The sequence below is a fragment of the Budorcas taxicolor genome, chromosome 15 (genome assembly GCF_023091745.1).
Source record: "Budorcas taxicolor isolate Tak-1 chromosome 15, Takin1.1, whole genome shotgun sequence".
Classification (NCBI taxonomy): domain Eukaryota; kingdom Metazoa; phylum Chordata; class Mammalia; order Artiodactyla; family Bovidae; genus Budorcas; species Budorcas taxicolor.
The window spans coordinates 80,273,813-80,291,648 of NC_068924.1; the positions used below are offsets into that span (position 1 = coordinate 80,273,813).

General features: G+C 43.6%; 1 protein-coding gene across 1 annotated transcript; it reads right to left on the bottom strand.

Annotated features, from left to right (window-relative positions):
* Positions 1 to 5,474: 5,474 nt before the first annotated feature.
* LOC128060629 (olfactory receptor 1440-like) lies at positions 5,475 to 6,419 on the bottom strand. The gene has a single exon (XM_052653012.1). The coding sequence runs from the start codon at positions 6,417 to 6,419 to the stop codon at positions 5,475 to 5,477; it is 945 nt and encodes a 314-aa protein (XP_052508972.1).
* Positions 6,420 to 17,836: the final 11,417 nt, after the last annotated feature.

Consider the following 17,836-nt stretch of genomic DNA (forward strand, 5'->3'; position numbering starts at 1 on the left):
CAGAATAGAACAGGACATTGTCACAGTCTTTTAACCAGGTCTTGCTTCAAGAAGTTTATTTTTTTCTTCTCATTTTATTTTTATTTTCAAGAGTTTTGTTAAAGTATAGCTCACAAATCATAAATCCATCCATTTTAAGTGTGCAATAATTTTAGTAGACTGACATCATCCCCACAATCCACTTTTAGAACATTTCCATCACTCAAGAAAAGGTCCCTTATGCACACTGGTGGTTTCCTTGCATTCCCACTGTAATTTTGGACAGTGTGCTGCAGTCTCTAAGCGTCAGTCCTTCGTCTATTATTTGGGATGATATGTGTCCTTGATCCCCCACAGAGAGACACAAGTGTCACAGCTGTGAGAATAAAGGAGAGTAACACATGCTCATGGAGTTCAGGGTTTTGTATTTTTCCCCCAAGTACCTGTGGTGACGGAGACAGCGTCAGGGAAAACCTGGAACAACAAGTGCTGCTGCAGACGGTGTACAGAGTCTTAATTCTGCAGTTCTAGACTGGAGCACATGTATTCCTCTTAATGGTTGCCTTTACCATTGTTTCCCATGACAATCAAGTCCCTTAGGCTTATTCTGGCTCCTAAGTTTATCAGCACCGGCACTCATTCTTACAACAGTCATGCCTATTTCAAATAAATAATTTGTCTTCCCTTCCAAGGATAAAGCTATTCACCTGCAATCTCATCAGGGTGTGGCTCCATCAATAACTCCCTTTCTGCTATTTACTTTCCAAGGCTACCTGTCAAGTCTTGCTTCTCTCTGTTTATGAATATACCCGTGTCACAGACTTCCTTTTTATCTTTATCCATCCATTCTGGATGGGACAGTCCTCTCTCCCAATGGTGAGATCAGACAGAATGATCTAAATAAGAGAGCACCTTTATTACTGCAGTCACAAGGCATGTGTGTTCATGGAATGAGCCTTCGTGGTCCTGCTTTGCATGGTTTGGAGGCTTTTCTTCAACTATGTATCAGAGGTTATTTTCATCAACTCCAAATATAAATCTCTCTGGTGAATTTATAAGACATAGTCAGAAGATGCTCTTGGCAACTTTTGAATGGCTAAAAGGAATCTGAACGTCCTGTCTAAGCACAGTACAGCAGCCAGCAGGTAGATAGTAGGCAAGGCTTCAGGGGCTTGTTTTTCTAGCTCCACTCTACCCTTCTCAGGCACTTCTCTGCCCCTGATTCTTTTCAACTTAATTTAAAATAAATACAAGGGAAGCTAGAAGAACACAGAAGAGTGTAATTTAAAAAGCACAAAATCCTGGCACCAGAAGCAGCTGCTAATAATACCACTGACTTTCTAGGGGAGCTCAAAAGTGATCTTCCATTATCCATTCCCTAAGGCTCTGTGAGAACTCTGCACCTCACTCACCAAGGAGAGGAGCTGGTCAGTGCTGCTGGGCTGGACAAAGTGCTTGTGAAGTCTCTCTCTGGGGAGTCCACGTGCTAGGCTAAGCATAGACTGTAAGGGTCTGAAACTCATACGTTTCATTTATTGAAATATAGTTGATTTACACCGCTGTGTTAATTACTTCTGTACAGCAAAGCAATTCTGTTATACATACATATACATTTTTGGAATATTCATTATGGTTTCTCATAGGATTTTGAATTTAGTTCTCTATGCTAAAGTGAGCTTCCCAGGTAATGCTAGTGGTAGAGAACCCACCTGCCAATGCAGGCAGACCTGAGGGATGTGGGTTCCACCCCTGGGTCGGGAAGATCTCCTGGCGGAGGGCACAGCAACCCACTCCAGTATTCTTGCCTGGAGAATCCCATGGACAGAGGAGCCTGGCAGGCTGCAGTCCATAGTGTTGCAGACAGTCAGACATGACTGAAGCGACCTAGCATGCATGCCTTGTGACCCCATGGACTGCAGCACCCCAGGCCTCCCTGTCCTTCACCATCTCACAGAGCTTGCTCAAACTCGTCCACTGAGTCGGCGATGCCATCCAACCATCTCATCCTCTGTCGTCCCCTTCTCCTCCCGCCTTCAATCTTTTCCAGCATCAGGGCCATTGCCAATGAGTCAGTTCTTCACATCAGGTGGCCAAAGTATTGGAGCTTCAACTTCAGCCTCAGTCCTTCCAATGACTATTCAGGACTGATCTCCCCCAGGATGGACTGGTTGGATCTCCTTGCAGTCCAAGGGACTCTCAAGAGTCTTCTCCAACACCACAGTTCAGAAGCATCAGCTCTTTGGCTCTCAGTCTTCTTTATGGTCCAACTCTCACATCCATACATGACCACTGGAAAAACCATAGCTTTGACTAGACGGACCTTTGTTGGCAAAGTAATGTCTCTTCTTTTTAATATGATGTGTAGGTTGGTCATAGCTTTCCTTCCAAGGAGCAATCTTTAAATTCCTCAGCTGTAGTCACTGTCTGCAGTGATTTTGGAGTCCAAGAAAATAAAGTCTGTCACTATTTCCATTGCTTACCCATCTCTTTGCCATGAAGTGATGGGACCGGATGCCATGATCTTCATTTTTTGAATGTTGAGTTTTAAGCCAGCTTTTTCACTGTCCTTTTTCACTTTCATCCAGAGGCTCTTTAGTTCTGTTTCATAGACAGGCTCATCTGTGTCACATTTAGACTCCACATATCAATGACATCACAGGGCATTATTCCTGACTGACTTTGCTTAGGATGGTGCTCTCTGGTTGCACGCATGTTTCTGCAAGTGGCGCTGCTCTGTTCTTTTCATGGCAGAGTACTATTCCAGGGTGTATCTGCACCACGTCTTCTTCATCTGTTGATGGGAATTAGGTTGTTTCCATGCCGTGGCTATTGTGTATAGGGCTGCTATGCACATAGGAGTCCATGTATCTCTTTTAATTATAATTTTGTCTGGATATATGCCCAGGAGGGGGATTTCTGGATCATGTGGTAATTCTAGTTTTAGTTTTCTGAGGACACCCCATACTCTTTTCCACACTGGCTGCACAAACTTACATTCCCATCAACAATACAGGAGGGGGTCCCTTTTATCAACATCCTTCTCAGCATTTGTTATTTGTAGACTTTTTAATGATGGCCATTCTGACTGGTGGTACCTCACTGTAGTTTCGATTTGCCTTTCTCTCCGTTTTCAGTAAAGAATCCACCTGCAATGCAGGAGAGCAAGTTCAATCCTTGGGCCAGGAAGATCTCCTGGACAAGGAAGTATTGGAACTTCAGCTTCATCAGCAATCCTTCCAGTGGATACTCAGTATGGATTTCCTTTAAGCAATACTGATTTGATGTCCTTGCAGTCCACCAAGGGACTCTCAAGAGTCTTCTCTAGCACCAGATTTCAAAAGCATCAATTATTCAGTGCCCTGCTTTCTTTAAGCTCCAACTCTCAAATCAGTACATGACTACTGGGAAAACCATAGCTTTGACTATACAGACCTTTGTTGGCAAAATGATGTCTCTGCTTTTTAATATACTGTCTAGGTTTGTCATAGCTTTCCTTCCAAGGAGCAGGCATCTTTTACTTTCCCCTAGTACAAATTTATGAAAACTATCCTGGTTTCTTTAAAAAGATCACCAAGACAAAAAATGTTCATCTCATGTAGTTACAGAAAAACAAGAACAGAGTACTGCTTAGGAATTCGTCTGATTACTCGGCTTCTGTCATGATTGATTAATCTCAGAACCTTTATCATTCTTGAGAAATTCCTGCACAGGGATTCTATGTCCTAAACACCTATGTCTTTTGGTAATTTGAAGGTCAGAATAAAAGGTACCCAGGTATTCTGTGTAAATAGGCTCCTCTTATTTAAGGACCTTATCACTCTTTCATGAAGATCATGTTTTTTGCAGTTGAAGCAATTTGAAATTTTACATAATGAAACTTCTCTGCTGGCTGTGACATTGATTTTAAGCAGGTATATCAGAGATCATAATTATATTTGGCCATAAAAATGTTAAGGATCCAACCAGGAAAAATATGTGGCATTTCAGGAGTTACTTTTCTTTCTCAACTCCAGTCTAGTCTCAACTCCAGTCCAGTCTTGGTCATTAGGCTAAAGCTGAGGAAAATCTGAATGGGATACTAATAGATATTAGTGCTGAAAAAGACATTAGATCAAACCTATGTCCACCATCCTATATATCTAGCTTGCCTTGACAAAATCCTATCCAATAACTGTAACTCAGGAACACAGAGTTTTCTGGGACTCAGGAACACGGAGTTGTCTAAGACTCAGGAACACAGAGTTTTCTAAGACTCAGGAACATGGAGTCCTAGAAGCAGAAACTTCAAGCTGTACTGCCTACAGGTGTCCAACACTTGCTTTTAGTTCTTACCACATGAATATTCCTGGGGATCCTGAATTTTCCCTTCTGAACATAAAAGGAAAAATGAACAGAATGCCTTTTACCAAGAATAGTCTCCTGAATTAGATTTTTTATTTCTGGCCTAAAGATTATGAAAATCAGAATCCTACCAGAAAATAAACAAGAGTGCTTTCTGTCCCAGCCTCAGTACTTGAGTATTTCTCTGCACCTTGTAACAATTCCAACCAAGGTCATGAGGGAAATAGACGAATCTAGACTTTCTCAAGCACCAGAGTGCATCTACCAGACTTTTCTCATGTATCAGCTTCTTATAGCTAATTTTACCAACCACTTTCCACTTGTTAATTATTGGAAAAACAACTTCCTAGTGGAGACTTGGTCTACTCAAAAAGCAAAAACAAGAAAAGTAACATAAAGACATTGTTGGATGTGCCAAAATCAGGCACTAGATCATCTCACCAGCAAAGGGCCATGTTCTGATTCCCTTTTCCAGTTACACAGTGAAGAAGGAAGAACAGAGATGACCGTATAGCAATAACAGATTAAAAATTGTCTAAGTGTCTGTAACAAGCCAACTGATTAACCAAATCTCAAATATGACAGACCTGTTGAGCATTCTTGTTGCAACAAATTTATTTTTGTATGAAGTTAACAAATCTTTGATCTCTTATGTTTATTCTTGCTTTGAACAAGTCCATAAATGAAGTACTGAATTCATGATTTTCAGAGGGGAAAGAATAGGTTAAATGAGAGAACTAACAGAATGAGTTAGGAAATTCTTTCTTAAAAGAGCTCAGTACTAATAGTAATTCTTGTCCTGCCTCAAGTGAGATGCTATGGGGAGGCTTGCTGGTCTCCTGGCAACCTTGATCGACTTGGTCCACTGGCACCATTGGTCCGTGAAGTAGTACATGCTAAGGAATGGAACATTGAAGTGGAAGAGTCACATCACCATAACTTCTTGACCTATTGATATATTAGGCCATCACTGATGAAGCATGGAGATAATGAACTTCCAGATACTTCTCATGTGTTGTCCTCTCCTTGCACCAGCCGTGGGTTTACATCAGAAGACGATAGTAATTATAACTCACTCTGCAGTTAGGAGAGTTGTGGATCAATGTTTCAGTTGACATTTCTCCTACAGCGTGCAGCTGAAATAAATTCCATAGTCAGTAACACCAGGAAAAGAGTTTCTTCTTCCACACGTTTAGGGCATCTTTGATTTCCTTGTTCCGCAAGCTATAGATCAATGGATTTAGCATGGGGATTATAACAGTGTACAAGACAGACGCCAGTTTGTTCTGGCTCGAGGAGCTGCCAGAATCCGGGTACATGTAAACAAAGATGCCCGAGCCAAAGAAGAGGACCACTGCTGTCATGTGGGAGGCACAAGTGCTGAAGGCTTTGGACCGGCCCTCAGCTGAAGTGATCTTCACAATGGTGGCGACAATGTAGCCATAGGATATCATGATAACCAAGACCGACATGAGCCCAAAGATGACTGTGAGCACAGATGTCATGACTTGAAAGAACAAGGTGTCCGAGCAGGATAAGGCTAGCAGTTGGGGCAGGTCGCAGAAGAAGTGGTTGATGATGTTTGGTCCACAGAAGTGGAGCTGAAGTAAGGCACACAACTGAACGAATGAGCCAAGGAATCCAGTTATACACGATCCTGCCACCATCTGCACGCAGAGAGAGGGGGACATGGTTGCTGTGTAGAGCAGAGGGCTGCAAATAGCGACATAGCGATCATAAGCCATGGCTGCCAGCAGACAGCACTCAGTCAGACCCAGGCTAGAGAACAACAGGTACTGCACGGCGCACCCCAGAAAGGAGATGAGTTTATGCTTCCTGAAGAAGTCTGAGAGCATCCTAGGTGCTATGGTGGAAACATAGCAAGTGTCCAGCAAGGACAGGTTACTGAGGAAAAAGTACATAGGCGTGTGCAAACGGGAGTCCATCCTGATGAGGACGATGAGCCCCAGGTTCCAAGACACTGTCGCCAGGTAGATCCCTAGGAATATTGAAAAGAGGACAGCAGTGAGCTGTGGAAACTCAGAGAACCCCAAGAGAATGAACTCTGCGACTGTTGTACTGTTCCTTCCTCCAGCCATCGCCCTGGGGGGGTGGTCCTCAGATCTGTAGGAAAAGGATAAATCTTTAAGTCAATTGTTACCCCAGTGTCCATGGGAAGAAACTGCCTTCAACCCATACCGAACACAGAATCGAGGGAAATAGTGAACAATTTTAAAAGCAATAACCCTGGTTAACTTTGCCCCTAACTGATCGTTCTGTGTGCCAGAGTTCCCACATGTACAAGAGGGCAGCCCAGGGAGCTCAGCCTGGTGCTGTGATGGCCCAGCAGGGTGGGGTAGCAGATGGTTGGGGAGGCTCAGGAGGAAGGGATGTATGGACGCAGACGGCTGAGACCTGCTGTGCAGCAGAAATGAAAACCGCATCGTGGAGCAGTTATGCTCCAATTAACTTTTTTAAATTTAAAAAGAGGATGTTACACTTTTCAATATTAACCCACCTACCTATTACAAAGACAAAAGAACGTATAGTAACGTTTGGAAAGCCCTTCTTAAAAGATGGGTGATTTGGTGGCTCAGACAGTAAAGCATCTGCCTGCAATGCAGGAGACCCGGGTTTGATCCCTGGATGGGGAAGATCCCCTGGAGAAGGAAATGGCAACCCACTCCAGTATTCTTGCCTGGAAAATTCCATAGACAGAGGAGCCTTGTAGACTATAGTCCATGGGGTCGCAAAGAGTCGGACACGACTGAGTGACTTCACTTCTTCTTAAAAGATACTTGGGAAATTTTAGGATATTATTAATGAGATTATAACTCCTGTATTTAGTTTAGTGACTAAAAACACGGTCTTAGATACTACATAGGTGTTCTGGAGTGTGACTCTGCCAACTGTGAGCTTTATGACTCCAAACAGATTGGTCTCCTTCTACTTAATTGACTTCATCGGAAAGCTAGAAAAATAATTATATAACTTATAATGTAAAAACTTTATAATAATGTAACTTTATATAATGTAATAACTAATTTATTATAAAAATAATAAATAACTTATCTCATAAGATTTACTTGAAGTTAAATTAGGTCTGTTTACATACAGTAACCGCTGTAGATAAAGTAGTGTGCAAAGCAGAGTCAACACGTAATATCTTCTTAATATCATTTTGAAGTATCCATTTGGTTTGTGAGAAAGTTTTTTCAGTATTTATTTTTATTAATTTGGCTGTACTGGGTCTGAGTTGCAGTACGTGGGCTCTAGTCCCCTGACCAGGGGTCAAACCCAGGCCCCCTGTGTTGGGAGCATGGTGTCTTAGCCACTGGACCGCCAATGAAGTCCCTGGGAGAAACTTTTAAAGTGCGAATTTTAAAAGGCTGGTCACACAGATAAGACTCAGACTACAGTGTGGTTAATTTGAAATCAGTAATAAAATTATGATAAATAACATAATTGGAAATTAATTACATATTTGTAAACTATTCAGGAGTCAAATAATAAATTGTAATAAAAAAGGCAGGGCAGGGACTGACATGCACAGGCTTCTCTCTAGTCTTTCTGCAGCTCAGTCTTCCCAGACTGAAAATGATTCCTCTAAAGCAGAGCTTCAACCCCGTGGCTGTCCATTACAACCATCTGGCACACTTTCTAAAGCCCCATTGATCGAACCGATTAATTCAGCATCTCGGGGGCTGGAAGCCAAATATCAGTATTTGCTAAACCTCTACAAAAGATTTAAATGTGTAGTCACACTTCAGTGTGCATAAGACAGTGAACTGTTGGTTTTTGTTTTTTTTTTTCAAACTTTAAGCTTTTTACTTTGTATTAAGATATAATGGATTAACAATGTCGTGGAACTTTCAGGTGATCAGCAAAGGGACTCAGCCATGCATATACATGCATCCATTCTCCCCCAAGCCCATCCAGGATGGCATGTAACACTGAGCAGAGTTCCCTGAGCTGTACAGTAGGTCCTTGTTGGTTATCCACTTTAAATGTAAGAATGTAGCTCTATCTTAGGAAAGTAAAACCATAATCGACACCTATTTTTTGTAGAACCTCCAGCGGCTCAGATACTCGAGGGCACACATTTGTTGAAGGAATCCCACGGCTTTTGTAAGACCCTGATGCTTCCAAATAATATGTTATCATTATGTCCATTGGTGCATAAATCTTCAAATGATGCAAAACCATGATAGATTTTCTTTAACATTGGAAAGCAATCACACTTGTGGGACAAATAAGGATTTTAAGAGGCTCTTTTTTTCACTGAAATATCATCAGTCCATTATAAGGGGAAATTATATATGTGGGGAAAATGTCTATTATAGAATGAGAAGCAGAATTTGATTTTGTCTAAGATGATAGATGGAGTTAAGGTGCGAAAAATACCCAGAGTGTTTATGTGGGCAGCTACTACTTGTCCTTTTGACCTTTGCTAAACCAGCCTTGGGAACCAGGGGATTCAGAAATCTTGAGACTAGCATAAGCTCTTGGAATCTGAGGGTGTTGCTCTCAAGGAGGTTGATTTATGATGGGACTTTCGGGCTTCCCTGGTGGCTCAGAGGGTAAAGCATCTGCCTGCCATGCAGGAGACCCGGGTTCGACCCCTGGGTCAGGAAGACCTCCTGGAGAAGGGAACGGCGACACCCTCCCACCTCCTCCCACCTCCTCCCACGGACTGAAGAGCCTGGTGGACTATGGTGCCTGCCATGCAGGAGACCCGGGTTCGATCCCTGGGTCAGGAAGATCCCCTGGAGAAGGAAATGGCGACCTCCTCCCACCTCCTCCCACGGACTGAAGAGCCTGGTGGGCTCCAGTCCAGGGGGTTGCAAAGAGTCGGACATGGGATGGGCCTAATGTAGCCTGTCTTAAGTTAGCAAAGAAAGTGTGTCCTGCCTTTAATAGCTATTTTCTCTTTATTATTCCTTGCACTCAGGGAAGGAAAAGAGAAGGAAGAAAGGGAGGAAGGGAGGAAAGAAGGGCAGAGGAAGGGAGGGAAGGACAGAGGAAGAAAGAGGAGAGAAGCCCATACTGAGAAAATTCAAAGAACAAACTGACCTACTTACATGCAGACTCACAATGAGGTATATTTAGCTCACTGAGTCCTCATATTTGAGGTAGAGAGTATATTTTACCCTTTAAGCCCTGCTGTTGCTGCTGCTAAGTCGCTTCAGTCGTGTCTGACTCTGTGTGACCCCATAGACGACAGCCCACCAGGCTCTCCCGTCCTTGGGATTCTCTAGGCAAGAATACTGGAGTGGGTTGCCATTTCCTTCTCCGATGCATGAAAGTGAAGAGTGAAAGTGAAGTCGCTCAGTTGTGTCCAACTCTTAGTGACTCTAAATGAAGTTAGAAACAAGAGCCTTCAAAGTGTGAAATAAATGCTGATTCTTACTGAAATCCTTAGGCAATGTCAAATGAGGTATGCTCATTTTAATTATGGGAAGAGTCCAGATATTGACAGACTTAGAAAATCAACGACAGCTTTTAGAATGGTAGTGTTAGTGCTGGTCGCTCAGTTGTGTCTGACCCTGCAATCCCATGGTCTGTAGCCCACTGAGCTCCTCCGTCCATGGAATCCTCCAGGCAAGAGTACTGGAGTGGGTTGCCATTCCCCTCTCCAGGGGGTCTTCCCGACCCAGGGACTGAACCTGGGCCTCCTGCATTGCAGGCAGGTTCTTTGCCTTCTGAGCCACAGCATCATAAATATCTACCTTTTTGTCTCTGTCTTCATTAATGATAATGATGGTAGATACTTACTGAACACTTACTGTCCCAGTCATTCTTTTAAGACACATATTAACCCATTTAATCCTCACTACAACTCTATTTTAACATGAGACGCACAAAGTTAGGAATTTGTGCAGGACCCCAATGCTAATAAGCAGCAGACTTGGAAACCCACTCAGGTAGGCTGGCTCCAGGGCTGGTAATTTAAAAATCATACTATTCTGCAAATTTTGTGTCTCCTTCCCTACAATTGTTATACTAAATGAAGTAAGTCAGAAAAAGAGGGACAAATACCATGTGATATCACCTATATATGGAGCCTAAAATATGATTCAAATGAATTCTTTTATGAAACTGAAACAGAGTCAGACATAGAAAACAGTCTTATGGTTACCAAAGGGGGGTGGGGGTATAAATCAGCAGATACAAACTACTGTGCACAAAGAATAGATAGATAAGGCCCCACTGTGCAGCACAGGGCATATATTCAATATCCCATAATAAACCATAATGCCGAAGAGCTTGTCTATATGTATAACTGAATCACTTTGCTGAATTGTTTTGCTAACACATTATAAATCAACTACACTTTAATAAAAAATAATAAAGTAAGTAAATAAATAAAACTTTGTGTCTCTATCTTAATTTTCTAGTCATTTTTATAGCACTGTTTAATTAAATTTATAAGTTGTTTACTGTTTCAAGATCATTTTAAAAGTATAAACAAAGAAAATCAGAAGATTTGGGTCAAAAAGCCACACTGGCCCAGTATAAATTCGAGCTAAAGTAAGTCATTTCCCACATCAGCTATTGCAATGATTAATACCCCTCAGGTCTGCAAATATGGCAGCCAAGAATAATTTTTGATATTTTTAAAGGTGGGTAAAATTGTATATTTATGCAAAATAACACCATCAAATTGCTTTGGAATAAAATCACAGCAAGCCCTCTGGAAGTGAAAGTCGCTCAGTCTTGTCTGACTCTTTGCGCCCCCATGGACTATACACTCCATGGAATTCTCCAGGCCAGAATACTGGAGCGGGTAACCTTTCCCTTCTATAGGGGATCATCCCAACCCAGGGATCGAATCCAGGCCTTCTGCCCTGCCAGCAGACTCTTTATCAGCTGAGCCACAAGGGAAGCACAAGAATACTGGACTGGGTAGCCTATCCCTTTTCCAGTAGATCTTTCCAACCCTGGAATCGAACTGGGGTCTCTTGCATTGCAGGCCGATTCTTTACCAACTGAGGCACCAGGGAAGCCCCTCGAGCCCCTCTGGCTACTCTCTTTCAGACTAAGCAACAGTTTCAACTTTCGCTGATCAATATAAGCAGAATTAGGGAGAAGCACAGTACATTTGGCTCCATCATTTACCAACTTCGTGATTTTTAGCAGATCACTTTATCTCTGTGGCTCTATTTCTTCATCTGTCAGGGAGAATTTATCTACACAGGGTGCTTGTGAAAACCTACTAGGTATGTTATACAGGGCTTCCCTGGTGACTCAGTGGTAAAGAATCCACGGGCCAACGCAGGGAACATGAGTGTGATCTCTGATCCAGGAAGATTCTACATACTGGAGAGCAGCTAAGCCTCTGCACCGCAACTATTGAGCCTGTGCTCCAGAACCTGGGAGCTGCAACTTCTGAGCCCACGGGCCACAACTACCGAGCCCACGGCCACAATTTCTGAGCCCACGTGCCCTAGAGTGCGTATTCCATGAGAGAAGCCTCTGCAACAAGGAGCCCGCACGTGGCAGCTAGAGAGTAGCCCCCACTCACCACGACTAGAGAAAGCCCTACAGCAACAAAGACCCAGCACGGCCAATAAACAAATACAATTAGTTTTTAAAACATGTAGTAGAGTGCTGGACTTCCCTCATAGCTCAGTTGGTAAAGAATTTGCCTGTGGTGCAGGAGACCTGGGTTCGATTCCTAGGTCAGGAAGATCCCCTGGAGAAATAAATGACAACCCACTCCAGTATTCTTGCCTGGAGAATCCCATCGACAGAAGAGCCTGGAGGGCTACAGTCCATGGGGTCTCAAGAGTCGGACATGACTTAGCAACTAAACCACCTACAGAGTGCTGGTCACACAGTAAGCTCTCCAAAACTGGAGTTGTTACATTAATAATAAACAACCATAATGATTATGCCCCCCAAAGTATTTACTAACTGAAAATCTTTGACAAGGGAAGACGGAGTATTTGGTGGTGACAGCTTGGGGCTCCTCAGCCCAGCGTGGAGGCGTCTTATCCTACCTTGCTCTCACCACTCACTTGCTAATATCTGATATCCCACATCAGATGCTCTTCCTTAGGCTTAAACACCTCAGTTTCTGTTATAATTCAAATAATCCCATTGGGATAAGGGAGAAGAAGCATGGTTACTGCGAAAAAATAAAAACAGCCGCTGCACCTGGGTATGCGAAGTCTCTGGGTTGAGTGCATAGGAGAGCAAGGTTGCGAGAAGGAAAACAGAACATGCCAGATGGTCCCATTCTGATGTTACCCACCCAGATATTCTTGTAGATTTTCTGCCAGGCGTGTCTTGGCAGAACCTAGGAGATGCTGCTGCTACAGCGGCCTTTTCTTGGACCTCTATCTTGATGACACTCTAGATGCCCAGACATGCAGAGTTCTCTCAGGAATCAGAGGACATGAATGGAATATGAACATTCTGGATGGAGAGGTTGGCTTCCCTAGGCTCCATGCTTTCAGCCTTGGCTCCTGCTAATCATTGCTGTAAGAGAGGCGCTTCCAGCTCAAGATTCCCTTAAATGTTTCCTTAGGGTCCAGTGTGAAGAAAGAGGAAGCAATTGACAAAAAAACAACACTCTCAGTTAATTATTCTCTTGAGTGCCGGATGGAAGAAGAAATGGAGAAATGATCCCAGCTGATTCCGTTCCTCCATATTAGCACAGACACTGCACAACCTTATGGAATCAAGCTCCAATTTTCCTTTCTAGATTTTTAGTCATGAGATCTGAAAGGGGCTCTCAATGCAGGGTGATCTTATTATTCACTATCAAAACTGGATCACCTTGGTCATGAGAAGGAGTTACTAATAATCATATAGGGACAACAAGCATTAAGCAGCATTGACCCAGGCAAACCAAACTGTATGGTCATCCAACATTTGCATGCCTTATCAGAAGAGTCATTCAGTGTAGTTGTGGTGATTATGTTCTCCGTCTCTGGGTGGAACTGCTTGGATTGAATTCTGACTTAGTTACTTACAAGGTCTGTGACCTTGATTCTTTGACTTAATCTCACTGTGTCTCAGTTACTTAATCAACAGAATGGTTGCAAGCCCGGATGGGAGGGGAGTTTGGGGGAATGTATATGTATGCCTGAGTCACTGTGTGTAACTAAACTATGACAGCATTGCTAATTGGCTCTACAACCTCTATAACCCAGAGGTTATATTGCCTATTCCCTTTTAATACCCAGACTTCGAAGGCACAAATGTATCCAACCTGTGTCCAGTATATTACCTGGCTCGCCTTTCCAAGTACTTATAGAGAGCTGTGAGAAATGCTTACAGGTCCTACAAATTCCTCCTGGTTGCTACTTGCTACTCGGTGGATTTTCAAAGGAATTTGTCTGCTTCTACTTTCCTCTCTAGTGAGTGAATCCCACTGGGGTTTGCGCTGATAGTTTAAACATGGCTTCTAGTTTTAAGTTTGTGCACCTGCCATATGAAGGGTCCTTTTTCTCTCTCTCCTTGCCCTAACACTGTTCACTGCAATAAGACAAGACGGCTCTTGCTGGAGAATGTATTCGTACCTGTTCTAATAACAGAACAAGGCGGCAGAACAATTACTTAGATATTTATTCTCTCCTAGGTCACAGACACAGTCACCATTTTGCGTGGAATAGCGGGAGTGAGCAGGGCTCCCCTGGTGGCTCAGCGGTAAAGAACCCGCCTGCAATGAAGAGGCGCAGCAGACAGAGGAGGGTTGGGGCCCCCGGTGGGGGCCGCCCCCTGGAGGAGGGCATGGCAGCCCACTCCGGTATTCCTGCCTGGAGAACCCCACGGAGGGAGAAGCCTGCGGGCTACCTCCCACAGGGTCGCAAAGAGCTGGGACACTACTGAAGCAACAGCGTGCACACACAGAAGGAGTGAGCACGAGGCAGGATACAGTCAGACCCTGCCCAAGTGAGATGCATTAGAAGCCTTGCAGGTTGGCTGTAACAGCAACAACTGGGTCTATAACAAAAACAAACAAAAACCAGAAATAGGTGCATCCCAGCATATCTGAAGTGAGCTATCTGAAATTGATAACAATTTCACTGCTCATCCTCCTTCAACGTGGGAGATCTGGGTTTGATCCCTGGGTTGGGAAGATCCCCTGGAGAAGGGAACGGCTTCCCACTCCAGTGTTCTGCCCTGGAGAATTCCGTGCACTGTATAGTCCATGGGGTCACAGAGTCAGACATGACTGAGTGACTTTCACTTTCACTGCTCATATCTGTTCATACCTCCTGTAGTTCAGTCGTAAGTCATGTCTGACTCTTTGCTACCCCATGGGCTGCAGCACACCAGGTTTCCCTGTCCTTCACTGTCTCCTAGAGTTTGCTCAAACTCATGTCCATTGAGTCAGTAATGTTATCCAGCCGTCTCATCCTCTGCTACTCCCTTCTCTTCTTGCCCTCAGTCTTTCCCAGCATCAGGGTCTGAAAAGAGTCGGCTCTTCCTTTCAGGTGGCCAAAGTGTTGGAGCTTCAGCATCAGTCCTTTCAGTGAATACTCAGTGTTGATTTCCTTTAGGAGTGACTGGTTTAATCTCCTTGCTGTCCAAGGGACTCTCAAGAGTCTTCTCCAACACCACAGTTCAAATTCTTTGGTGTTCAGCCTTCTTTATGATCCATTTCTCACATTTGTACATGACTACTAGAAAAATCATAGCTTTGACTCTATGGACCTTTGTCAGCAAAGTGATAATACACTGTCTGGGTTTGTCATAACCTTTTTTCTGAGGAGCAAGCATCTTTTAATTTTGTGGCTGCAGTCATAGTCCGCATTGATTTTGGAGCCCAAGAAAATAAAATCTGTCACTGTTTCCACTTTTTCCTCCTCTATTTGCCATGAAGTCATGGGACTGGAGGCCATAATTTTAAATTTTTTTTACTATTGAGTTTTAGGCCAGCTTTTTCACTCCCTCTTTCGCCCTCAAGAAGCTCCTGAGTTCCTCTTTGCTTTCTGCCATTGGAGTTGCATCATCTGCATACCTGAGATTGTTGATACTTCAAGCAATCTTGACTCCAGCTTGTGAGTCATCCAGCCCAGCCTCTGACTGTGTCCAGTTCCACTGTTACAACACGGAGGCTCTACTTTGTCAGGAACGAGATGCCATCCCTTCCTCCCAAGAGGGGAGGTACAGTCAATAGGGCTAAGAAGCAAGTAACCTTCCTTACCCGAGCAGCTAGATCTGAGGTTCCATACAATGAATCTTATCCCTCCTCAACCAGTTTCAGATTTCCTGCACTCTTAGCCATTATTTCAGATGGTCTAGGTTGCTTATCTTTATCGGGCCCATCTTTGCATGAAATGTTCCCTTGGTATCTCTAATTGTCTTGAAAAGATCTCTAGTCTTTCCCATTCTGTTGTTTTCCTCCATATCTTTGCATTTATCCCCGAAGAAGGCTTTCTTATCTCTTCTTGCTATTCTTTGGAACTCTGCATTCAGATGCTTATACCTTTCCTTTTCTCCTTTGCTTTTCGCCTCTCTTCTTTTCACAGCTATTTGTAAGGCCTCCCCAGACAGCCATTGTGCTTTTTTGCATTTCTTTTCCATGGGGATGGTCTTGATCCCTGTCTCCTGTACAATGTCACAAACCTCATTCCATAGTTCATCAGGCACTCTATCTATCAGATCTAGGCCCTTAAATCTATTTCTCGCTTCCACTGTATAATCATTAGGGATTTGATTTAGGTCATACCTGAATGGTCTAGCGGTTTTCCCTACTTTCTTCCATTTCAGTCTGAATTTGGTAATAAGGAGCTCATGATCTGAGCCACAGTCTGCTTCTGGTCTCGTTTTTGTTGACTGTATAGAGCTTCTCCATCTTTGGTTACAAAGAATATAATCAATCTGATTTCGGTGTTGAGCATCTGCTGATGTCCATGTGTAGAGTCTTCTCTTCTGTTGTTGGAAGAGGGTGTTTGCTATGGCCCGTGCATTTCTTGGCAAAACTCTATTAGTCTTTTCCCTGCTTCATTCCACATTCCAAGGCCAAATTTGCCTGTTACTCCAGGTGTTTCTTGACTTCCTACTTTTGCATTCCCATCCCCTATAATGAAAAGGACGTCTTTTTGGGGTGTTAGTTCTAAAAGGTCTTGTAGGTCTTCATAAAACCATTCAACTCAGCTTCTTCAGTGTTACTGGTTGGGGCATAGACTTGGATAACTATGATATTGAATGGTTTGCCTTGGAGACGAACAGAGATCATTCTGTCGTTTTTGAGATTGCATCCAAGTACTGCATTTCAGACTCTTTTGTTGACCATGATGGCTACTCCATTTCTTCTGAGGGATTCCTGCCTGCAGTAGTAGATATAATGGTCATCTGAGTTAAATTCACCCATTCCAGTCCATTTTAGTTCGCTGATTCCTAGAATGTCGACATTCACTCTTGCCATTTCTTGTTTGACCACTTCCAATTTGCCTTGATTCTTGGACCTGACATTCCAGGTTGCTATGCAATATTGCTCTTTACAGCATCAGACCTTGCTTCTATCACCAGTCACATCCACAGCTGGGTATTGCTTTTGCTTTGGCTCCATGCCTTCATTCTTTCTGGAGTTATTTCTCTACTGATCTCCAGTAGAATATTGGGCACCTACTGACCTGGGGAGTTCCTCTTTCAGTATCCTATCATTTTGCCTTTTCCTACCGTTCATGGGGTTCTCAAGGCAAGAATACTGAAGTGGCTTGCCATTCCCTTCTTCAGTGGACCACATTCTGTCAGACCTCCCCACCATGACTCACTCGTCTTGGGTTGCCCCGAGGGCATGGCTTGGTTCATTGAGTTAGACAAGGCTGTGGTCCTAGTGTGATTAGATTGACTAGTTTTCTGTGAGTATGGTTTCAGTGTGTCTGCCCTCTGATGCCCTCTTGCAACACCTACCATCTTACTTGGGTTTCTCTTACCTTGGGCATGGGGTATCTCTTCACGGCTGCTCCAGCAAAGCGCAGCCACTGCTCCTTACCTTGATGAGGGGTATCTCCTCACCACAGCCCTTCCTGACCTTCAACGTGGAATGGCTCCTCTAGGCCCTCCTGTGCCCGTGCAGCCACAGCTCCTTGGACGTGGGGTTGCATGCAAAGCTGGGCTCGATAAAGGACAGAAATGGTATGGACTTAACAGAAGCAGACGACATTAAGAAGAGGTGGCAAGAATACACAGAAGAACTGTACAAGAAAGATCATCACGACCCAGATAATCACGATGGTGTGATCACTCATCTAGAGCCAGACATCATGGAATGTGAAGTCAAGTGGGCCTTAGAAAGCATCACTACGAACAAAGCTAGTGGAGGTGATGGAATTCCAGTGGAGCTGTTTCAAATCCTGAAAGATGATGCTGTGAAAGTGCTGCACTCAATATGCCAGCAAATTTGGAAAACTCAGCAGTGGCCACAGGACTGGAAAAGGTCAGTTTTCATTGCAATCCCAAAGAAAGGCAATGCCAAAGAATGCTCAAACTACCGCACAATTGCACTCATCTCACATGCTAGTAAAGTAATGCTCAAAATTCTCCAAGCCAGGCT

What these genes read in the sequence shown, in the direction of transcription:
- LOC128060629 (XM_052653012.1), bottom strand. Translation starts at nt 6,419, where the DNA reads ATGGCTGGAGGAAGGAACAGTACAACAGTCGCAGAGTTCATTCTCTTG.